Source organism: Passer domesticus, chromosome W (genome assembly GCF_036417665.1).
Source record: "Passer domesticus isolate bPasDom1 chromosome W, bPasDom1.hap1, whole genome shotgun sequence".
Lineage (NCBI taxonomy): Eukaryota > Metazoa > Chordata > Aves > Passeriformes > Passeridae > Passer > Passer domesticus.
This window is the reverse complement of record NC_087511.1, coordinates 14,191,430-14,216,216: the sequence shown is the minus strand read 5'-3', so window position 1 is coordinate 14,216,216 and position 24,787 is coordinate 14,191,430. Positions and strand designations below refer to the sequence as shown.

Here is a 24,787-nt window from a genome sequence, read left to right as displayed (position 1 = left end):
TGATTAGCATGACCCACTTAAGAAACAAGCAAAGCCTCTACCCCCTTTTGCCATTCCACATTCCATAAAGTATATTGAGTGGGGGTTAACAGCACCTGGGCAAGTGCTTTTAAATCATGGGGGGTCATTATGCGGGCAGCAAACACAGAGGATAGAAAGCTCGCAAAATACAGAGAGCCTATACCATGCTCCATCACTGTCCTTCGAAGCTCTTTGATAACTGAAAAGGGCAGTGGTTGCCATTGTGCAGCTCGTTTTCACATTTCCAAGTAAATTACTGCAGCCATAATTCTCGTGGCAATGTCTAACTCCCCCTCCCTCAGCACTTGCTGCTTCAAGTGAAACCCACTTGTCATTTGGATCAGAGGGGTATAGGTTTGGCTCCTTTTCAGGATCAACAGGTCCAGGGTCAAAAGGATCTCCCTCCTCCTTGCTGTCATCTGGGTAGTAGCTAGCAGCGAAAGCCCTTATGGATCGTGAGGGTTCCCTCTCCCTTTTAGTTGCAAGGGGAGGGGCCGAGGAGGTTGAAGGTTGTGACGGGAGAGAAGCAGTCTCTTCAGGTTGTAAAGAACCCCGAGGCATAGCAGAGGGGAGGCAAGAGGCATCCCCTTTGTTTTTAGCATGGGATTTTTCTTGAACTTTCAGGGTTTCAAAAATTACTTTCCAAGAGGGAAGCATTTCTGCAGCTGCTTTATCCCCTTCCGTTGCATAGTTCTACAGTTTCACTCCCACCTCGTCCCACAAATCTGTTGTAAAGATTGTGGATGGAGTAACTCCCTGCAGCTTTGAAGCTGTCCATTTGAGCATAATTTTAAGTCATGCCCAGGCAAAGACTTGCCATGCTCGTCAAGCAAGTTAGTCATAAGTTCAAAAACGTCTCTTTCCTGGGCAGATATCCCCTGTCCCATCGTCCGCTGCAGGTTCACCTTCTTTCCAAGGGATTACTCGCTGCTGGCTGACTTCCTGCTGTCCCACAGCGGCTCCTTAGTTCCCGCAGGGCGTCGCTGACAGCCATTCAACTAGAGTTGATAATCTCTTCCTCACACAGGGCACCAATTGACGGCGATTGATAAAGAGACGGGGCGTATGCAAGAAGCAGCCATTTACTCTTTGTGTAGCAGGGTTTATATAGTTTTACAGCACCAGCTAAAATTCTCCACTACTAAACAATAACTACATCACTCATGTCTCAACTATGTTGCTTAACCACAGTTCTGCAGGTGCAGTTCTACCTGGCTACTCTAAAACAAAGAAAAACATTCCTTTTCACTTCCCCCCTCACACTCCTATTCATTGTTGCTACGGTTTCCGTCCCACCAAGGTTAGCACATCTATGTTGGTTTCAGCCTGCTCTCTAGCTGAAACCCCATACAGGTTTAGAGCTCTGAGGGGCAGGAGCTGGAGCCTGAGCCTGAGGCAAGAGGCGGTGAACTGCCGACCCTTTGTATAACAAAGGACACAGGGACCTGTGGCTAAGACGGGAGGACTGGACGCTGAGAGACACAGCAGGAACTGAGGACCCCCAGACTTTCCCGTGCTTAAACCGTGAGGGTACAAAAGCCCAGGGGTTCCTTTGTTTGAGGTCCCTCCCCAGAGGCACCCAGCTGTTATTTTTTATTTAATATTGCACCAAGATTAAACTATTTGAAGGATCTGGATGTCAGAGACTCTGCTCTCGGAAACCTGGGGTTGAGCCAGTAAGGAAACCTGGTCCAATTCTATGAGTATGGGGGGTATAGCTGCAAAGCGGCTTCGGTTCCAGCTCAGGTAATGTAAGGGTGAGTACCAGAGTGGCTCCTGGATAGTCAGACAGGGAAGTTTCCTTAATACTGCAATGGATGGCTCCAAGCTCTTCAGAATGGATAGGAGCGGAAGTAGAGGTGGTGGGGTGGTTCTGTACATTAAGGAGTGTTTTAACTGTATAGAGCTCAAGGATAGTGACGGAAAGGTCAAGTGCCTATGGTAAGAATCATGGGGAAGGCCAACAAGGCAGAGATCCTGGTGGGAATCTGTTATAGACCACCCAACCAGGATGAAGAAGTGGATGAACTATTCTAGAAGCAACTGGTTGATGTTTCACAATTGTCAGTCCTTGTTCTTGTGGGAGATTTTAACCTGCCAAATGTCTGCTGGAAACTCAACACAGTGGAGAAGAGGCAGTCTAGGAGGTTCCTGGAGTGTGTGGAAGAGAGCTTCCTGATACAGCTGGTGAGTGAGCCTACCAGGGGTGGGGCCCTGCTAGACCTGCTGTTTGTTGTGAAAAACGCCAATCACTTGTTTTTGAAATTTTAAAAGTTTAATAGTAATAAAATGGTTATAAAAATAGACATATAATTAGAGTAATAAAATTTGAACAATTGAGATTAGGACAATATGAGACAATAAAAACAAAGAGATACGGATGTCCAGGTACCTTTTTCTGGGCAACACAAGCACGAAAAAGGACCCCCGTTAACACAGGATTAACCCTTAAAAACAATCGCCTGTTGCATATTCATACATCTCATACATGATGCATAAATTCCATTCAAACACAGGATTCTGTCTGGTCACTGTCAACTTCTTCCTCTTAATCCTCATGCCGTCTTCCTGTCTGAGTGAGGTGGGAAGAAGTTAGTTTTCTGCTGATAAGGGAGCAATAAATTCCCTTTCTCTGAAAGATTTAGGTGTCCTGTGGCTTCTATCTGGTGCAAGTCCTTTCTTAAACAAATATCTTACATAGCATAGTTTCTATTTTAATATTATGTTATGACCTAAAACTATATTTAATACACTACTTAAGAAAATTAATATAGCATAACTTTCTAACATAATACAATATTCATTTTAATACTTGTGAAAAGCCAATCATAAAATACACATTTTTCACGTTGTGAACAGAGAAGGGCTGGTGGAAGATGGGGTGGTCAGAGGCTGTCTTGGGCACAGTAACCATGAAATGATTTTGATTACTGGTGAAGTAAGGAAGGGGATCAACAAAACCTCAGCCTTGGATTTACGGAGGGTGGACTTTGGAGTATGCAGGACACTGGTTCAGAGAGTACCCTGGGAAAGAGTCCTTAATAACAAAGGGGCCCAGGAAGGCAGGACATTCTTTAAGAAGGAAATCTTGAAGGTGCAGGCTGTTCCTAGGTATCAAAAAGACAAGCATGAGGGGAAGAAGACTGACCTGTCTCAACAGGGAGCTTTTGCAGGAACTTGGGGAAAAAAAGAGAGTTTATGAACTCTGGAAGAAGGGGAAGGCAACTCAGGAAATGTTTAAGGATGTTGTTAGGTCATGTAGATAGAAAATAAGAAAGGTGAAAGCTCAACTAGAACTCAATCTGGCCACTGCTATGAAAGATAGTAAAAAGGGTTTTTATAAATATGTAAGCAACAAAAGGAGGCCCAAGGAAAATCGACATCCCTTATTGGTCACAAGGGGGAACATTGTCACCAAGGATGAAGAAAAGGCTGAGTTACTTAATGCCTTCTTTGCCTCAGTCTTTAACAATAAGACTGGTTATCCACAGGCTGCTAGACCTCTTAGCTGGTAGACAGGGACAGGGAGCAGAATAGACCTTCTGCAATCCAGGGGGAGGTAGTTAGTGATCTGCTGAGACACTTAGACACAAGTCTATGGGGCCAGATAGGATTCATCTGAGGGTGCTGAGGGAGCTGGTGGAAGATCTTGCTAAGCCAGTCTCCATCATTTATCATCAGTCTTGGCTAACCATGGAGGTCCAAGGTGACTAGAGGTTGGCCAATCTACAAGAAGGGTCAGAAGGAGGATCCATGGCCTTTCAGCCTGACCTTGGTATCCAGGAAGGTTATGAAACAGATCATCTTGAGTGTAATCATACAACACGTACAGGACAACCAGAGGATGAGGCCCAGCCAGCATGGGTTTAGGGAAAGGCAGGCCCTGTTTGACCAACCTGATCTCCAGGTGACCCTCCTAGTGGATGAGGGGAAGGCTATGGATGTGTCTACCTGGACTTCAGTAAAGCCCTTCATGCTGTCTCCTACAGTATTCTCCTTGACAAGCTGGCAGCCCACAGCTTGGACAAGAGCACTCTTTGCTGGGTTAAGAACTGGCTGGAACCAGAGAACCCAGAGAGTGGTGGTAAATGGTGCCAAATTCAGTTGGTGGCCAGTCACTAGTGGAGTTCCCCAGGGCTTAATATTGCAGCCAGACCTATTTAATAGCTTTACTGATGATCTGGACAAGGGGCTCAAGTGCACCCTCAGTAAGTTTGCAAACAACACTAAGTTGGGTGGGAGCATTGATCTGCTGGAGGGTAGGAAGGGTCTGCAGAGGGATCTGGACAGGCTGTATGGATGGGCTGAGAACAACGGTGTGAGGTTCAAACAGGCCAAGTACCAAGTCCTGTACTTGGGTCACAACAATGCCATGCAGTGCTGCAGGCTAGAGGCAGATTGGCTGGAAAGCAGCCAATTGGAAAAGGACCTGGGGGTGCTGGCTGACAGCTGGCTGAACATGAGCCAGTGTGTGCCTAGGTGGCCAAGAATGCCAATGGCACCCTGGCCTGTATCAGAAATAGTGTGGCCAGCAGGACCAGGGAAGTGATTGTCCCCTCTGCACTAGTGAGGCCACACCTCAAGTACTGTGTCCAGTTCTGGGCCTCTCACTACAAGACAGACATTGAGGTGCTGAAGCATGTCCAGACAAGGGCAATGAAGCTGGTGAAGGGTCTAGGGAGTAAGTCTTTTGAGGAGCAGCTGAGGGTGTTTATCCTGTAGAAAAGAAGACTCAGTGCAGATTGTCTCACTCTTTAAAACTACCTGAATGGAGGTTGTAGCCAGGTGGAGGTAGGCCTTTTCTCCCAGACAGCCATAGTGACAGGACAACAAGGAATGGCTGTTGCGAGGGGAGATTCGGGTTGGACATTAGGAATAATTTCTTCACTGAAAGAGTGTCAAGCATTGGAATGGGCTGCCCAGGGAGGTTGTGGAGTCACCATCCCTGGAGGTGTTCAAGAAACAACTGAATGTGGCACTTAGTGCTATGGTCTAGTTGATATTGTAGAGATTGGTCAAAGGTTGGACTCGGTCTTGGAGGTCTTTTCCAACCTAAATGATTCTGTGATTCTTGTTGAGATCAGTACTTAAGTGCTTTGCCTATCTTCGGTACTTCATAAAATGAACTATTCAATTGGAGCATTCTCCAGTGGGGCTTCTCAGTATGCTTTGTTCTATTTGAGATCTCTTCATTCCCAGAGGAGGGAGGTGGATTTGCCAGTCATTCTGAAGGCATTTTACCTTCTTTTCATGAAGCAATAAATATCATACACTACTTCTTTGAGGTTTCCAAGTGCCTGTTGCACTTTAAGAGGCTCCCACTTTAAAATCCTTTGCTGACACTACTTTTTTTACAGAAATCATAGTTTCTGTCTCTTATTATTGTTTCTTTTCTGGCACTTCCAGTGCTGGGAAATGATGCTTTTGTAATAGAATTGATTAGGCTCAAATGGGGCACAGTGGCAAGTTTGCAGCAAGTGCTGAAGCCAATTTGTCTGTTGCACAAAGGGAGTGATCTTGTTTACCTGGCTCCACTTTCTTTGAAATAATCAAATGTTACCAACCTCCTAGCTTTTGGGTTTTTAGTTTTTTTAAGAGACATGCATTAACATGCAAACCATTCTGTGACTATGATTCTATGATTAATGGGAAGAGCAAAAGCATGTCAAATATGCATCAGTTTCTTGCATATTTTAATTTTGCAAATAAATAGATTGATCTTAAGTATACAACAAAATTCTAAGGCCAAGGCCAAGTTTCAGACACTGATTACACAGGTATTGTAAATGAGGAAATGCTAACCCAAACCAGGGCTATTACAGTAGCCCTGAAAAGATAGCATAAGATTTCTAGGAAAAGCATATTTCTTCAGAAGACTACAATCTGTAACAGAGCTGTATGCTGGATCTTCAGTCATGCTCAGTGTCCTAACCCCCACTAAAACTGTTTCCACCATCACCCTCCCATTTACTGGGAAAAGAGTAAAATATGAAAAGTAAGCAATGCTTAATCTCTTTGGAGAGTCTGTATACATTCTTTGCACTTTCTTTGACTTCATCAATACATGCATACACAAGATGTATAATTATTACATCTACTTTTACAGTGACTAAATTCTTCTTAATGTTTTTCAATTTGCATGTTTAAATCCTGACCAGTGTAAAAGCATGCTGTTCCTTTCTCCCACATGAATTCGGAGGTATGGATGTCTACAGAGAAATACAAAAGTACTGATGTTCCCTCTGTATGTACAAGGCATGCATTCAATGTGAAAAGCAGTAATGTAACCTACTTCTTTGTAGTGTGAGGTTCACTAAAGATGAGTGACAATCATTCATTTTCAAAGAGGGCTATTTGAACAAAAGGTCTGTTTTGGCAAAGCTGGCTTTTTCCAGGACAAAATGATTAGTGTTTTTTAACCAAAATAGGCAATTCCTCACTCCATTATGAGAGTTCTAATATTCATTCCCTTGTGAAATTAATACCAAATTGCAGTCACAGCATGACTTGTCTTCCAGTTATCTTCTGGGGCAGGGGAAATTTTGTATATTGGTTTGTGATATTTTGCCACTCTGCTGTGAGAAGCTTCACATTGGAAAGACATGGGTCACAGTCAATGGATCCAAATCAGAACCATACTTTTGGTTTAGTTCTGGGGAAAGGAGGGAGAGAAGGGGATGTGTCAGCCTTCTGAGATCTGGTACAAAAAGATATTTGGTGCATGGGGAAAAAGAAACAAAAATGTGAGCTGTGTTATAAAACCAGAATATGTAAAAACAAACACGTTCTCTGTTTTGTTTTTTTTTTTTCCTTTTTTTTTTTTCCATTTAATGAGGAATTTGTTCATATTGCAGGTGACATCATTAAATCTAGTTAAACAGGTAAACTTACTTGAGAATGCCAGGAATGTATTTTGGCAAACTTCTGTTGCAAACAGAAGTTACCAGGCTGAGGTCACAAGAAAGGGATTTAGATATATTCCCCACAAATTAATTACAACTAGCTGCTTAGCTGCTGTTCATTTTTCCATAAGCCTTATCTGTAGTATGGGGTGAGTATGATCAGTAGTTTCCCCATATAAGAGCCATTAGGCAGAAAACAGAGAAACTTTTGAGGGCATTGTAGGCTTTCAGACTGGTGGTGACAGCTTCTGTAGAGCAGCATCAGAGTGAAATAGGAAGAACATCCTCCAGACTCCTTCCTTAAGTGGTTTGTGTGGGGTTTATTAGAAATACATTTGTCCTTGTGTTCATTTGCATAAAAATAGCATGGATTTCTGAGGCTTCCTCTTTAAACCAAAGACATTTTTAAAGGATTTTGGTACTTTGGAGTATCTCTTCCCTTTTCTGCCTCTTAGATGTACCACATGCATAGTGAAGCCTCTAAAGAAAACAAGTGAATTCCTTTGCTCCTAGTAGTGTTTCTGAGAAGCAGAAAAAGGCTACTCATTTTGTAGGGGCACACTGTAATCAGTAGTGTGCACTCCACCTTGCTGGATGATTGAAATACTTGCTGCATATGGTTAAGATATTCCACTTTGCTTTTGCTTCAGTCTGAAATCACTGGAAATCTGGTTACAAAGTATTAAATTGGCTTTTAAAAAAATTTTTAGATGCTGAGAGGTCCAGTGACTCCTTAGTGCCCTGAAGTAATCATTCATTTATAAAATAAATAAGCCCAAGATAACTATTCTACAAGGCTTTCCAATATGCCTCATCTTCTGTTTTGGTTTTTATGTTGCAAGAAATATAGCCCTTTGTCTAGCGCAGTACTGAATGCATTGATGCTTAATAAGAAGAAGCAGTTGTAATGCCATTCAGAATGAGTTGGACAAGCTCGAAAAGTGGGCCCATGAGAACCTCATGAGGTTCAACAAGGCCAAGCATGAGTTTCTGCACCTGGGTCAGGACAACCCCTGGTGTCAATATAGGCTGAAGGATGAGAGAATTGAGAGCAGCCCTGCAGAGAAGGACTTGGGGGTGCTGGTGGATGAGAGGCTGGACATGAGGCAGCAATGTGTGCTTGCAGCCCAGAATGCCAATCATGTCCTGGGCTGCATCCAAACCAGTGTGGGCAGCAGGGCAAGGGAGGTGATTCTCCCCCTCTACTCAGCGCTGGTGAGGCCCCACCTGCAGTGCTGCCTCCAAATCTGTGGTCCCTGTTACAAATGGAGAGGGGAGAGTTTAGACAAATCCCTGCCTTTCCAGGTTGCTGGCAGTAGACAGCAGCTTTATTGAGGTGGCCAATACCCCAAAACCCACTCTCACTCTCAAGTTCTTAATAATGACTGATCAGGCCTATTACAACATGAATTATTTATTTGAACAGGCCAAGGAAAACAGACATAAGACTTAAACAGATTACTTACTACACAGGATAACACAAAGAACTACTAGTAGATAAAAATACAGTGCACAATAATAGTAATAAGGGTACCTTATGTTACAGCTAGTGAAGAAATAGTATAGATTAGGAATCAATGTCACTTACCAATGAATGATAGCAGTGTGCAGGGAATCTCCCAATTTCTCTCAGTCCCAGGGAAGTAACTCAATTCTAACATCTTAACATTGAGGAGAACTCTCTACACACTCAGAGAGTGTATAAGAGATTTCTGATTTCATGAAAATCAGTGGTCTTTTATAATTATAAAAATGCCTGTGCTCTGCAGTCACTAATTTTAGGTTTTCCTTTTTCACCATTCAAGCCAGGATGTGTATTGCTGGCTAAGGAGGTTCTCAGCTGAGATAATTCATCACATGACAAATCATTCTGGTCTAACCTAGCCATATGTTACAGGGAGATAAGCTTTTGCTGTATCAGGGGTGAAAGGTCCTTCCACAGTCCCCAATACAGGAAGGACATTAACCTGTTAGAGCAGGTCTAGAGGGGAGTCACAAAGATGATCAGAGGGCTGGAGCACATCTCCTGTGAAGACGGATTGAGACAGTTGGGGCTGTTGAGCCTGGAGAAGAGAGGGCTTCAAGGAGACCTTGTAGCAGCCTTCCAGTACTTAAAGGGGGCTTACAAGAAAGATGGGGACAAACTTTTTAGTAGGGCCTGTAATAATAGGACAAGTGGTAATGGTTTTAAACTGAAAGAGGGTAGATATAAGGAAGAAGTTTTTTACAATGAGGATGATAAAACACTGGCATAGGTTGCCCAGAGAGGTGGTGGATGTCCCATCCCTGGAAATATTCAAGGTGAGGTTGGATGGGGCTTTGAGCAACCTGATCTAGTTTTAAGATGTCCCTACTCATTGCTGGAAGGTTGGGCTAGATGACCTTTAAAGGTTCCTTCCAACCCAAACCATTCTATGATTCTATTTTATAATTTGACTCTGAGGAGTGAAGTGTGTTGAACAGTGTGTCTAAAGGAAGTCATATGATTTGATTTTAAAATAAATTTTTAAAAACAGTGTTTGCTTTATTTATTCCCATGGCACTTTAAAAAACCAAAACCAAACCAGAAAAACCACAATGACAAAATGTCCCAAAAATGGAATCAAAAAATCAACAAGTTGCATGTTCTACTGTATGTAACAACTATGTAGTAATAATGTGCATTAGTGTGGTGGCCCTCTGGTATTCTGCACTATACCATATCATATTTTCTTGTGGTTTCAAGATTTCTTTGATATTGTTTCCTCATTCCATGTCAGCTTGTATAGCAGTGGACTTGAAGCCTTAAGGATGAAGCTCTGTTTTTCCACTGGCTCCTGTGCTGTGGCATACTGAGTTACTTTAGGAATGAATGTAATGTGATGACCCATGTTTTGGGTATCCATTTTGCATTCTTAGTTAGCAAAAGAATGCTTGAATATGAGAATTCTAATTTTTTGGAAGAACCAGCTGTATTTTTATTCTTTTTTTTCAGCCTGTCATGAAGATTACATAATTTAAGCATATTATTTTAATTTTATTCTTGGGGCCATCCTGTGCAGGGCCAGGAGTGGAACTTTGATAATCTTAGTGAGTCCCTTCCATCTCAGAGTATTCTGTGATTCTGTGAAATCTCTAGTAGTGTACAAGGCATGTTCTTAATGAGCAAATGAGCAGTACTTTCAGATGTCTTCATGCTTATGTCAAAGTTCACCCTGAAGAAACAGCTGATTTAGACAAAAATCTTTCCATTTGAAAATTGTTGCTAAAGACTCTGATGTATTTATGCCTGCCCTGCTCTATAGTATCAGGAAGCAAGTTCTAAAGTGATGGTACATGTGAAATGCCAGTGCAAATTAGCTTTCCCTTCAAGCTCTGCATACAAAAAATGTAAGACAAATTTTCTAGTGAAACCAAATAACTGAAGTAGGAGCAGCAAAAATATCTTATTCCTATTACACTGCACAAATCTATTGTTTACTGGATCTCTACTTCTGCTGGGTTTCAAGTGTGAAGTATATGTTTAGAAAATACGTCTTACTAATGCACTTATTTGGTTCCTGTAATGTGAAGCTGGAAGATACATAGCTTTTGTACAAAAATTAGTAGAAAAACTTGGATGATTTCCTTCTGTAACTTTATGTGAATTTTTGTTTGCTTTTGTCTGATGGGCCATACATTGTGAACTATGGATTTCCTAATAAAAAAGACCCATTTAATGCCTTTTAATTTAGAAGACTGGCTTGATACAGTCTTTAAACTGTTTTGGATGGGCCACACCAGCTCCAAGATTCTGCATGAGGAATTCAGTCTGTTTGGTGTCAGGCATAGTTGGGAAACAAGCAGTGTAGCCTTAGAGGGGAGGAAAAGTGTTATAGAATAAAAGTTTGCAATTAGCCATTGGCTGCTGCATTTTTAATAAAAAACCTAATTTAGCAATTTTCTTCAAAATCAGGTGCTCTGTGGATGTGTATAGTCTTAAATCCCCACTGCAAGTTGGAGCAGAAGGTCAGTTGGCTAACACAGCTGAAAAAATGGAATGGTGTGGATGTTTGTCCCTGGGAAGATGGAAACCATGGAAATGAGCTGTCCAATTTAACCAATGCTTTGCCTCAGGGCGCAAATGCTAACCAAGGTGAGCCTAGATATATGCACTGCCTGCAACACATAGTATAGCCTCTATCTTATATACTTGAGCTTTGCAGCAGAATACAGCAGTCTTTCCTGGGACAAGTAACTTTTTTGTTGAGGATTGACCAGTCAAATTTATTTTCATTTATATTGTCCTCACAGAAAGGATAAATAAGGTTTACTTTTGTGCTGGGGCTGCAATATTTTTAAAGCAAGTTAGGTCTTCTAACTTTTTACTAGGTCCTTCTAAATAATTGTTGCATAAAAATTGAATGTCCCTGAAGTATATAATGTAAAAGCCTGTTGTTTCTTTACTTGACTATAATCTTATATCCCTTCTGGTGTTGGGGTTTTTATTTTTTGCAGTTACAAAGCCTTTGATACTTACTTGAAGGGAGATCTGTTGTAACTGCATTAAACTGAGTATGTGAGAAACTAAAGCAGCTATTTGTGGCATGTGCTCTGTGTTGCGCAGTCTGCATTGACAGGTGGGGGGGGTGCAGAGGCAACACTGCCTTCTTGGAGGAGGTGTCTCTTCTTACTTGATATCATGCTTTCTAATCTAAAATGTGATTATCAAACCTGACAGAAGCCTTCTCCAGTAATCTTCAAGCAAAGATTGCTACTTTGCTAATAACAGAGGAAGATGCAGGTTATTTACCTGGGGAAAAAACCCCCTCATAATCATCAAATGTCTCAATATGTTGATACATATTTCATAAAAATTAAAATTAAATGCTTGTGAAAGGTGGTAGAATTAGACTTAGATGGATTTTTCCTTGTTTCTTTTTCTTGGAAGTTTACCTCTGAAGGAAATAGACTTGGTTCATGTTTAAATCTTGCAGCTAGCTGCGGACAGAAGTTCATGCAACATGTAACTTCCTACAGAAGTGTTTGACTTTCTGGATCTCGTGATGTTCAGACCAACCTGGGCATGCTAGTAGCAATTCAGACATGACATTTTGACATTCATAGACACAGTGCCATGTCAACAGAACACTTTTGCCATAGGAAGATGTCCAGTAAAGGATTGTCAGTCCCATGGCTTCAGTACCTTGCTGTCTTTGCAGTATTTGTATTTGTTTATGACAAAATTTTTTACAAGTGCTCAAGGTAATGTCACTTCTCAAAGAGAACAACTAAAAATATTTTATGTGATGTTTATCTGTCACTCATCCTAGTGGCTCCAGGTCCGAGAAAGAGAGAAGCTGGGGATGCTTGAATAGCTGTGTGCCATATACTTTCTGGTCTGTTTTTAGGGGAATTCTATATGTGCTGTTTAATGTCCTTCATGTCTAGCTGTTCCCTTTACAATGTCCTATTTAGCATTAGCCGTGATGGTTTGTAGATCTCTCTGAATGCAAAGTGAATGGCACACACTTTGCCTGAGCTGTTGAGCAACAGGATGTGAAATGTTGTCTGTAGTCTGGTCCTTGCAGAGTGGGTGAAGGTAGAATGCTATCACTTAAGGGCTGGTGAACAGGCAGAAGACAAGAATACTGTGAATGATTGATTCACATATGAATGAATAAAAGCTGATGCAGCTTTCTGAATTTGTGAAAATGACAGATTCATCAAACAGGCCACATCGGACGGTGTTCACTAGAGCCATAGAGGCATGTGAACTGCATTGGCAGGACAGCCACTTACAGCACATTATCAGCAGTGACGTATACACCAACTACTGTTACCATGAACACACTGAAAACTCACTCTTTGACTCTCAAGGGTGGCCCCTCTGGCATGGTAAGTGGCTAAACCAGAAAGACATTTTCATCTTTATTCAGTTTCTATGGCTTTTTTTTTTTTTTTTTTTTTTTTTGGTGGGGGGAGGGAGCTAAATGAAAAGCCTGGCAAAAAGAACAGACTCCCTTGAAATGTTGGCTCAGAAATAGTCCTTTAACTCTCTTGCAAAGTTTTAAAAACAAATCGAAGGAAACAAAAAAGCCCTTTTGAGTAACCTAGCAAAACAGGCTATTCCAGACATGGAAGCATTGCTATTCCTCAATTATTGTCTCCATTTTAGAACATGTTCCTACAGCCTGTGCGAGGGTGGATGCGTTACGATCTCATGGATGCCCACAAGAAGCACTGAGGCTAGCAATAGCTATTGTTAATACACTAAGAAGGCAGCAGCAGAAACAGCTGGAAATGTTCCAGGCTCAGAAGAAAGGTAAATGCGGGGAAGAGAGAAGGGCAAAGGACATGACAAGGTGACAATAACACCGAACTGGAACTTTGCATGAGAAAACTGCTTTTGAAACTAAAGCAAAAGAGTGACTTTAATTCTTCAGTCCAAACAATCGTAGTGGTAGTGTCACATTCTGGATGTTGGAGGTGTTTTTTAAGCTGGGTTGTGAGCTCTGCAGGGCAAGGGCTCTGTTCTGCCTTATGCAATATGTCTAACATGATGGGGCCTTTATTCCAATCTGAGGTTTTGGTTGCACAGTGTAAATATTCATCCTGTGTAATTTATAGGCTCTTAAACAGAGATGTGCATTTGGAATGTCAGGTATTTAAAATAATTTTTCTTCTCTGATGTGTAATTTAGCAGACCTATATATTTCTGAGGTGGAAGCCTAAAGCTGACAAGGCAAAGTCTGCACTACAGAAATTTATCCAGTTTGGCAGTTTCTTCCAAAAGTCTTTGATGATGCTTAAAACTTTAGTGGATTCACAGCACTGGAAATCAAATTTTTGAAACACTGTCTTTATAAAATGTTCTGTGGTGTTCCCACTACCCCTATTTTCTGAAGGAACATTCTTCCAAAAATAATCCTTCGCTGAACTTTGTCATAGGTTTGGAGAGGTAGTGAAAGAAGAAAGGAGTGACTTTGTGGTTAAAATGCATGTGGAAAAATTAAAATAACATTCTCAGCTACTACAAGAAAACTTTTAATTCAAATTTTATTTTAGATCTTTGTTGCTACTTTTAACTATGTGTATCCTCATGCATTGTAGGCAAAAATACCAGTGTGAAGTCACATGTGTAAATTTTTTAACTGTATGTGCAGTTGTTTTCCCAGAAATGTTCATTTAGAAATGAAAACAAGGTAGATATGTGACTGAAAAAAAAATTATTATTTGGCAGTTCTTATGTGCCTTCATTTCGCAATACCCAAGGAAGAAATTTTGAGCACTATTGTGGATCCCAGATTTCAACAAAACTTAAAAGCACTTTGCATTACTACCTAGGAAAATTTTTTAGTCTTTTTATCATGTAATATATCTTTCCTTAACATGAAGTTTGTAATTTCTATGTTGTTACTCACTGCTTTGTTTCAGTTTTTTCACTCTTATGTTTGAAATTTAAACAATTTTGTTTTAATAGTGAAAAATATGCTTGTCTTCTTTATAAGCAGAATAATTCTGCAGCTACAGTTTCAGTTCAGCAACCACCACATGCTTCTACTTAGCTTTCATTCATATGACTGATTTGACATTTGTGGAACCAGTTGCATGATTTAAAGTTAAATCTCTGTATGAATGGAGTACTGAAGCCTTCGCTTGTCATGACATAAGTGAAGATCATAACTAGACATAATAGATTAAATGGAATATAAGTGAGTCAGTAAGGTCATTGATATTAATCCTTTTTGGTAATATTATGTTCTTCTTAATGTCATTTTTAGCACATGCTATTTGTTAGTAAGACAATTATTTACTACTTTGTTGTTCATATTACATATCAGTTGATTCTTTTAAAAAAGCCACTGTCCTGAACACTGAGTTCAACAGTGTGGCTGTTTCATTTTGTAGCTCCACACATTTAAAAGCAAGAAGCAAGCTTTTAAAGCTTTGTGATAATACTTATGATTACTCAGAAAGATGCCTCTTTGTGAATGAGAGAGCACAGAGTCAGGTACAAGTTAGTGTGTAATAAGCAGAGAAACAGAGCATCTGTAATGGCTTGTATACAATTTTTAAATAGTCACCCATAATGCACCTGATCTCTCATAGTTCAGTTGTATATGTGTCTAGGAGAAAAAGCTGGGGAGTTGAAGGGGAACTACTGCCATAAGATTCTTAATTTTAAAAGGGATTTGAGTTATCTGTAGCATCTTTTACCACAGCGACACTTCCTTCAATTCATGGTGCTAAACAATTTTTTTATGTTGTAACTGATTGATGGATGAGGGCTACAAAACAAAGTATCCATGAAGGTATTTGTTGACTGAAACTTTAGAATGACAAAAAATGCACTTAAAGAACAAATTTTTAAATTTTATACCTCATTTAAACACATTATCCTTGTTTTTTCTTCTTTTTTTTTATTAGGAACTATCATTGTGAGTTTATTACTTCAACAATTATTCAGATGCAATAAGTTCATATTTTATTTATTAAAACTGAACATTTCAGAATATTTTATTTCAGTGCCATCAGCTTCACTTAAAATGTGAAAATGGCACTGCATCTTTTGAATGAGGAAACTGTGGTGAATATTTTACCAAAAAAAGTCTTTGTTATAATTTTTCAGCAGATATTTCAAAAGTTACTGGTATCAAATTAGAGATTTCAAAAGATACTGCAATTGAAAATTTTGACCCATAATATGCTTTGCTAGTGCTTGAAATGTTTGGCCTTTGTCCATCTTCTTTTTTTCCTCTTTTAACATATTTACAAAGGTCAATTAATTCACACTGAGAGATATTATTATTTCCTTCTAAGCAGAAGAGCATTTTAATCAGTTTTACTTTTATATATGTTTTGAGGGGATAATACACACTCTCTTTCCCTCCCTCCTCCCTCCATCTTTTCTGTCACAGAACTTCTTCAAATAGGAGTAACCTCAATAACAAATCTTGAAGGTTGGGTGGGACATCCTTTGGATCCAATTGGCACCCTCTTCAGTAGCCTGATTGAAGCCTGCAGGGTAGATGATGAGAGCTTCCATGGATTCTCAGACTTCACAGGTAAGGCCATGCAAAGGGAGCAATCTTCTCTAAGTCTTCAGTAACCAGAGACATTTTTCTACCTTACATTTCCCAATTAACATCAAAGCCAGTGTCTTTATAGTATAAGAACTCACATTTACATTCCCTAAGAAAACACAAGGTAGTGAAAATTTTTAAAGTAAAACTGTTATATGAAGCCTTCAAAAATTACCAGTTACTCATTCTTGAAGGCAATTCAGTATTTTACACTTGAAATAAAACTGAATGAGTTTATAGCAGCAACCCTCTTTACATACATTACTCTATCCGCTTTTGGAGAAATTACAGGAAATCACAGAATTGTTGAGGTTAGAAGGCTTCTCTGGATATCGTCTAGTCCACCTACACTGATCAGAGCAGGGTCACCTAGAGCAAGTTGCCCAGGACTATGTCCAGTTGAGTTTTGAACAGTCCCAATAATGAACACCACACAACCTTTCTGGGCAACCTCTTAGTGTTTGACCATCCTCACAGTACAAAAAAGCCATTTTTTTTATACTCAGATGGAATTTCCTGTATTTTATTTTGTGCCCATTGCCTCTTGTCCTGTCACAGAATACCACTGAGAAGAGTCTGTCTCTATTTTCTTTACATTCTCCCATTAGATATTTTTATATTTTGGTAAGATCCTCCTGAGCCATTTCTTTTCCAGACTAAACAATCCCAGCTGTCTCAGTATCTCATATGGGAGATGCTCCAGTCCTTTAATCATCTTTGTGGCCCCACACTGGATCTGCTCCAGTTGGTCCATGGGGAACCCAATACTGAACATGGCACTCCAAGTGTGGGCTCACCAGTGCTGAGAAGAGGTGAAGGATCACCACCTCCAATCCTCCTATGTGGTCCAGCATATTATTTGACTTCTTAGCTACAAGTGTACATAATAATTCAAAGTGATGACAAAACACTTAAAATTTATACGTGGTCTATAAAGTACATGGTTTATAGAGGTTATGAATTGGAAAATAGCATTGTAGTATAGATACATGATTTCAGAGAGGATGTATATGCCCATTCTAACTTCACTATTGCTTCTCAGGAGCTTAACTGATTTATTCCTTATTCTCAGCCTCTTTCCACCTCTGTGGTAGTTTCTTATCACCTTCTGTTTGGTCAGAAACTTGAGCCATTCCTCTACCTATAGATCCTTTATTTGTACATCCCAAATCTCCTTGGGACTTTTTGTCAAAACTAATTTTATTCAATTAGATTTTCTTCAATAAACTTCTAATCCCATATCCACCAATTCTGGAAGAACTTTAATTAAAAGAAATCAAATTCTTTGCAATTAGAAAAAAGAACCCAAAACAACCCACTGAAATAAATGTAGTATGTGTTGAAATATAAATTCCCCCTACACTCATATATGCAATCTACTAATTGCATTTTGCCATCTCATTTGCTGCAGCTGTCCATCTCTTTACATCTGTACATTGCAACTTTTGGTTCCCAAACTAGACTGTAAACTGCTAGAGGTTGATATAGCATTTTGTCATATGGTGTATTGGTGAAGTGCCAAATCAATCAGTAATACTCTTTAAAGCAATTTATGGCTTGGTCTGTGTGGAATTTACAAGTAATTTTTATTAAAAGTAGCATTTCTAGTGCTAATAAAAGTCAGAAACATTGTGTGTTTATCATAAATGCAACTGACAAATAAAAATCATGAAAAGAGCTTTAGCAAACAATGCTTTAAAATTGTGGAGTTCCCAGGCCTACTGTATTTGCATAATCCTAATAGCTTCAACTGAAATCTATGCAGGTGTATACGCACCTTCCCTTTCCACTTATACAACATCAAAGCTTTAAGGAGATACAGAAATGGGTTAGGGAAAAAACTGAAATAGATCATCCAATGTTTGCCTTATTAACACAAAGCTGGAGAAACTGCCTTTCTCCAAATCATGCAGTTTAAAATGAAAACTTTTATTTTTACTAGAGTGGATTTTTTAAAACCTAATTGTTTTGTGTATTTCTGTGATGTGAAATTGGATCAGGTAGTTTATACTGGATGATTGGATATTGTCATTGCACTCATAATTTAAATATTTTTTTTAAATGGATACTGGCAGAGGAAGAATTTGAAAATGTGGCATTATAGGCAGATTATGGATTTTAATGATTTCCTGATGTGTTGTTCTTTGTGTCGCTCTTTACAGAGAACATGGGGCAATGCAAATCTCTGGAGTACCAGCACCTGCCTGCACACAAGTTTTTACAAGAAGGGGAATCTTATTTAACACTGGCTGTGGAAGTAGCACTGATAGGGCTGGGACAGCAACGAATAATGCCAGATGGCTTGTATGCACAAGAGAAGGTTTGTCGAAATGAGGAACAGCTCATTTCTAAGCTACAGGAAATTGAATTGGATGATACTCTGGTGAAGATTTTTCGAAAACAAGCAGTCTTCCTATTAGAAGGTAGCTCAACATAGATGCTAACTGCTTTTTAAAACTGTCTTCACTTACACAAGCCCACGAAATTCCAGTGGAAACTGCCTTATATAGTTAAGATGTTTTCTGATGTTGAACTCCAGCAAGATTTTATTTCCAATCTCTTATGAAAATCAAACATACTTCAGATATCACATGACTGTGGAGATAAGACATCTACTAACCTATAAGCCTTTATTTTAATTTTTTATTGAATTTTCTTCTTTAGATTTGTTCAGTATCCTAATTATACAAGCCAGGCTCACAATTTAATAATATAGACATCAGTTATCATCAACATCTCTTGGGTAGTAAATTTCAAAATGTCATTTGTATCCTGAAAAATGACTGGCAGTTTTGTAAATGTATGAAGATTTTTACCTCTATTCCCCAGTGAAGAGCTCAGAAAATTCATTTAAATTTGCTGGGACAGAAATATAACATTTCCTTTGTAGCAATTAGGAATATGAGTTGCCTCTGAAGTTTGTATCATACCTGAAAATTGAAATATATGGACAAATATTAAGGCTTATGGCCTGATCTTGTGACTAAATTTTGATTAAGACAAATAACTTGTTTTATGGGAATTGCAATTGTGTATTGCAATAAAATCTGTACCAAAAAGTGCATGGTTTTGCCTTAGCTTTTAAAAAGGCTTGACATATAACACTTAAGCCTTATTTTCAAAGAGTAATCTTGTGGGTTCTAAGATTGCTATTCTAGTTTTTGGGCATTTTTAACTGGAGGGAAATTAAGTATCTAAAGGTGTGGTCCAAGTTTTCAGTGCTTTCTCAAGGGATGGTGGGGAGTTTCATACTGCTCTAGGTAAGTTGTGAAGATTGTTACATAGCAGTCAGGTTTTACTTTCTTTCTGTAAGACATTTGTCTTTTAAAACTATTTCTTTAATGGAGGAGATGCACTATGTTGTTTAGGGTTCTCAGCTTTGAGTCACTATTATTGCCCAGATCCTTAAAGACTTTGGTACCTACTGGTGGTACCATTTGAAACTGTAGAGAAGCTGTAGCATAAGGAGAGTTGCTGCTTTATGGCCTTTGGACAAGAACAGCTTCTTGCTGGATCCAGCTATTCACCACCATAGAGGGATCCTATGAATTATAAAATCAATTTGCCTTATCTGTTTATTGGTCAGGATGCTGTATGAGGAAAAGGCAGGATTTTTCTCAAGTTTTCTCTGATACTTCTAGTTTACAACTGTGATCAGTGATATACTTTTTTTTTCTTAGAGTAGTAAACAAGTGATCATAGCAGGAAACCTGCTAAAATAGCTAACTACAAAATTACTGTGGTGAGCAGCATGCAACAGTGGCCTTGCATTACTGTGTTGAGAAATCTGGCTTTTCTGCAATAACTTCAGTTTACTCCAGGTTAGGCAGAAACTGCCGGATCACATGGTGGTAAACATGTGCAGTGATTTACGATTCTAATCATATCCATTGTGGTTTTATAGCTGACCTTCTGTAGATATAATAAAGAAAGTTTAATCCAGTGTTAGGCTAATTTCTATGCTGTTAATGCAGATTAATGCATGCTGTGTGTAGATACCATTTGAATGCATGGGAAAGCAGAACACAAGACTGTGTTGCAAGAACTGTCCTGTTTTTTTGCTTGACTGCTAAGTTAATGGCAGAATATATTTTCATATAAATGCTTCATCATTTATTCTTAGTCTTCTAACTGAGTTTCTGAATGGACCACCAACTGGCAAATAGACATGAAATGGCTTCTTTCATACAAGCAGTGCCAGATAGTTTTGAACAGCTTTCAATTTAAAATTATTGAGACGCACTGTCACCTACTGAATCATCATTGATGATTAGCTCCAGCCTTCAGAAATGCCCACCTATGGAGCTCAGAATTTTTTTCATGCCTAGTGATTTTTACTTTTGCATTTTGTGCTAAGGCACCAGTCAAAAAGATTTATTAAACAGCTGTGCTGGTCTAAGTTGTTAACATTTCTCTCTCATGGAGTTAGTCATCTCATGCAGCAGAAGTGATTGAATAAATTTTGAGAGCACTCCTCATCTGCTTCATTGAAGGGTCAGTCATGTTAGTTTGAACCACAGACAGAAACTGATACATGTGACTGCAATGAAGAAGTGTGTCACACAGTCATTCATCCATCCAAGTGTGGTGGGTTGGAATCTCTAGTAGAGGAGGAAGTGGTAACTTCTAGGATTGCTGGCTGTTATTTGTGCAATAATTGTCCAATAATACTTAAGATTCTTATTCTGTATCTTGTGATGTTTAATATCTGAACCTCTAGCCACTGAAGTAAAAAAACTACTTGACACAATGTTCCTATTAATAAGAATAACAGTCTTAAGGTTGCAGGAAAAATGCAAAAATGGAATTCCTATGTACTATGAATAATCAGAACTCAGCGGTTTCATGCATTTTTTTAAATTGTCATTTCTGTTGTCATTCTTAACACTGTTGTCATGAAGTACTGCACTGAGTGTGAGCAAAATTTATCGCCCAAACAATGGGAATAGTTTCCCCACAACAAACATAATTTTTAAGATTGTGTGGCAAAATAGACTAACAAAAACAGCTTTGATGCAAGATCTGACCTAGTCTTCTCTGGAGACCAAGTCTAGACCAAAGGGTTATTTAAATGCTTAATGTGAGGCGAGACAATAATAAGGATCAGTTGCTGCTGGACTGATTAGTCATGTAAATTCAATTAAAAATACCTGGTTTTCCACTGTAGCCACTTTTTTTTTTTTTTCCTGTGGATTTGTGATAACACAATTATGAACCAACAGAGGGCTCATAGGAATTCATGTACACTATATAACTACACAGAGGCAAAGCTAGGATTATCACCTTCTACTTTTGCATACCATAGATTTGCTGAATGAGCCCCATGGAGCCCTGGGACCATTCTGTCATTTGTATGTGCATTGGTAGTGTGCTTAGTACTATGCAATTTGCAATGTGTCTTATTGTCTCAAAGAATAAATGGCATTTAATATACTTGTAATATATTTCACAGACATATCAATAGAACTTTACCTTTTGTACAGCAAGCTGTCTCTGAATACCAACTCTAACTCACGGTGTAATGAATGGGTTCTAAAGGTCCAGAAGTTGAGTTTTAACAGTCTATAAAGACTGATATTCTCTTTTTCTTTCCCACAGCTGGACCATATAGTGGTTTAGGTGAAGTCATCCATCGAGACAGTGTTCCAATGCACACATTTGCCAAGTATCTTTTCACCTGTCTCCTACCTCATGATGCTGAATTGGCATTCAAAAGTGCACTGAGAGCCATGCGGTATGTATTCACAAGTCATCTAGAAAGAACACAAGTAGCTGTTTGAAAAACAGGAAAAAGCTTGGTAGTCAAGACCTAGCCTTTTTTCCTAAAAGCATTGTTCTGTTTAAGGAGAAATTACTTTGGTTTTGTCATCTGTAAAAGCAATCGATCTCTGTACTAACTACAGTATAATTCATAAATGTACAATTAGTGTTTATATACAACTTTAAAACAGCATTCTATGTTACAAATCCTTCTAGAATTCCACTATTGGGACTTGTGGTTTTGTATTGAACAACAGCTTTAGCACACGTGTGTGTTCTTTTACTGATGTGGTTGCGTGTGTATAATGCTAGTGGCAAGGAAATGAGCAGAGGCATCCCACTAGCAGTCTTAGGATCATCTGCTGCTTAGCTGCTTCCCCTCACTTTATATACTGATCATGATGTCATATGGTCTGAAATATCCCTTTGGTCAGTTTGGGTCACCTGTCTTGGCTGTGCCTCCTCCTAACTTCCCATGCACCCCCAGCCTCTCCCCAGAGTGGCAGTACAAATAGCAGCAAAGGCCTTGGCTCTGTGTAAGCCCTTCTCAGCAATAACGAAAACATCTCTATATTATCAACCCTGTGTTCAGCACAAATCCAAAACACAGTCCCATACCAGCCACTGGGAAGAAAATTAACTCTATCACAGCCAAAAGTAGCACACTCTAGAAAGCCAAATGAAGAGAAAATAGTCCCACGTTCAAAGGACTAAATGGGAAGACATGCATAAGAACAAAACATAGCTACCATCAAGTCAGGGCAAAGGTCTGCTCAGCCTGTTTGGGGTTTTTTTGCCTCCAAGAGTGTCTAATAGTGGATGTTAGGGAAGGAATGTAAGAAATATGATAAGCAACTTTGCATACTTGCTACTTACAGTTAGAATTTTTGAATTCGAATTTTTAGAATTACAATTTAAAAAGATCAGTTTTATAAAGTACACTTGTATCCTTGCATTCAATTTCAGTCAGTACCTTAAAGTGTTTCTCAGAGATTGTGGGGAGTTTTCCTCCTTAAACTAAACAACCGAGACCACATTAAAAGGCTAGAATAGAGTATGCAAAGCTATGAGTAGCTTTGCATAGTGCACTGAATGCTTCAGTGAATGTTATGGAAACATGCCATTCCTCTTGAAGAAGTGTTTGGGCTTTCCCCAGAAACAAATCATAACTGATAACTTCTTTTCTGAAAATTTCCTTTCTCAACTGGAAAAACAAGCAAGGCACTGAAAAATCCAAATCTCTAGTTGATTATGGGGAGCTCCAGCCACCTTTTGGCTTGAAGCTGCCATCATGGCCAAAGAAGTTACTTCTCAAACAGACCAGTATAAGAAAGAGTTATCTGTTTGTTTCTAGCTGGTAAAATCACAGGAGACATCAGCATAATCAGGACTGTTCTCCATAGCTCTTTTGGCACCACTTTTAAGGCAGATGGGCGTTCAGCTTTTTAATATTATTTACTTATGCATTTTTAATATTTTGTAATATATTTGGCACTCTTAAGAAATGTGGACTGCTATCTTGAACTTTGAACTGTGGTGACAGAAGATGCAGACACTTTCTGTTCCATGTCTGTCTGTGTTCCTTGAAACTTCTCAAAAATTCTTATAAAGAATGTTAGATACTTTTTTCATTCACGCCAAAGTGATACTTCAGTATACAAAACACTCCTGATAAAAACCAAATTAATAACTAACTAAACCTAAATGTTGTTTTGAGATGGGGAAGGAAGAAAGAAAACAGGAAGATTGAATATTATAGTGGGTTGACACTGATTGGACAGCAGGCACCCACCAAGGCCACTCTCTCACTCCCCTCCACAGTTGGACAGGGGAGAGAAAATTTAACAAAGGGTTCATGGGTTGAGATAAGGACCAGGAGATATCGCTCATCAAATACCATCACGGGCAAAACAGGCTCAATGTAGAGATATGCACTGAATTTATTACACTAACAAAATCAGAGCAGGATAACAAGAAGTAAAATAAAACCTTAAAAACACCTTTCCCATGATCCTTCCTCCCTCCAGCTCTGCCTCCTACCCCAGCAGCACAAGGAGACAGGGAATGGGGGTTATGGTCAATTCATCACCTGCTGCTCAGGGAGAGGAGTCATTCCCCTGCTCCACTGTGAGGTCCTTCCCATGGGAGACAGTTCTCCTTGAATTTCTCCGATGCGAGTCCATCTCACAAGCAACAGTTCTCTGCAAACTGCTGCAGTGAGTCCATTCCACAGGCAATAGTCGGCCCCAAACTGCTGCAGCGTGGGTCACTCTTCCACGGGGTGCAGTCCTCCAAGGACAGGTTGCTCCAGTGTGGGACCCTGTCCCCAGGGGTCTCCCTCGAGGTCATAGCCTTCTTTCAGGCATCCACCTGCTCTGGCATGGGGCTCCAGCATGGGTTGCGGGTGGATCTCTGCATCCCCATGGACCTCCATGGGCTTCAGGAGAGCAGCCTGCTTCACTGTGTTCTTCACTATGGGCTGCAGAGGAATCCCAGCTCCGGTGCCTGGACCATCTCCTCCCCCTTCTTCTTCACTGACCTTTGTGTCTGCAGAGTTGTTCTTCTCACATGCTCTCACCCCACTCTTCTCTGGCTGAAATTATAACTGCGCAACAATTTCTGGTTTTCTTTCTTAAATATGTTACCACCATTTCTAGTTGACTCAACCTTGACCAGTGGCCCATCCATTTTTGGAGCGACCAGGGATTGGCTTTGCCGGACGCTGTGGAAGCTTCTAGCAGCTTCTCACAGAAACCACCCCTGTAGCTCCTCCACTACCAAAACCTGGCTGTGCAAACCCAATACAAATGTATGTCTCATGTTTGTGAGGTGGAATGGATCAGAAGAGGGAAATTTAACCATCTCTTCCTTTATGACATGGGTAAAATGTTTCCACATAGAAATCTGCATGGATGCTCATGCTTTTAGAAGTCAAACATATTTCTTCCTTCACTTGAATATTTATGAAAGAAGCTAACTTCCCAAGACAACAGCTAGTTGCTCTCCAGACATAAGTGTTTAGTGTCAGTCTACACAGGTCATTGACCCATGACGGCAACT

General features: G+C 39.7%; 1 protein-coding gene across 2 annotated transcripts in view; it reads left to right on the top strand.

The window, feature by feature from the left end:
- LOC135289110 (zinc finger SWIM domain-containing protein 6-like) overlaps window positions 1-24,787 on the top strand; it is a 323,558-nt gene that overhangs the window by 249,561 nt on the left and 49,210 nt on the right. Inside the window, exons 5-10 of one of the 2 annotated variants that reach the window (XM_064402455.1) lie at window positions 10,858-11,037; window positions 12,603-12,779; window positions 13,060-13,206; window positions 15,803-15,949; window positions 18,130-18,390; window positions 21,566-21,701. In XM_064402455.1, coding sequence (XP_064258525.1) covers window positions 10,858-11,037; window positions 12,603-12,779; window positions 13,060-13,206; window positions 15,803-15,949; window positions 18,130-18,390; window positions 21,566-21,701 — 1,048 coding nt within the window. The remainder of the gene's footprint in view (window positions 1-10,857; window positions 11,038-12,602; window positions 12,780-13,059; window positions 13,207-15,802; window positions 15,950-18,129; window positions 18,391-21,565; window positions 21,702-24,787) is intronic. The other variant, XM_064402456.1, reaches the window with a different exon arrangement.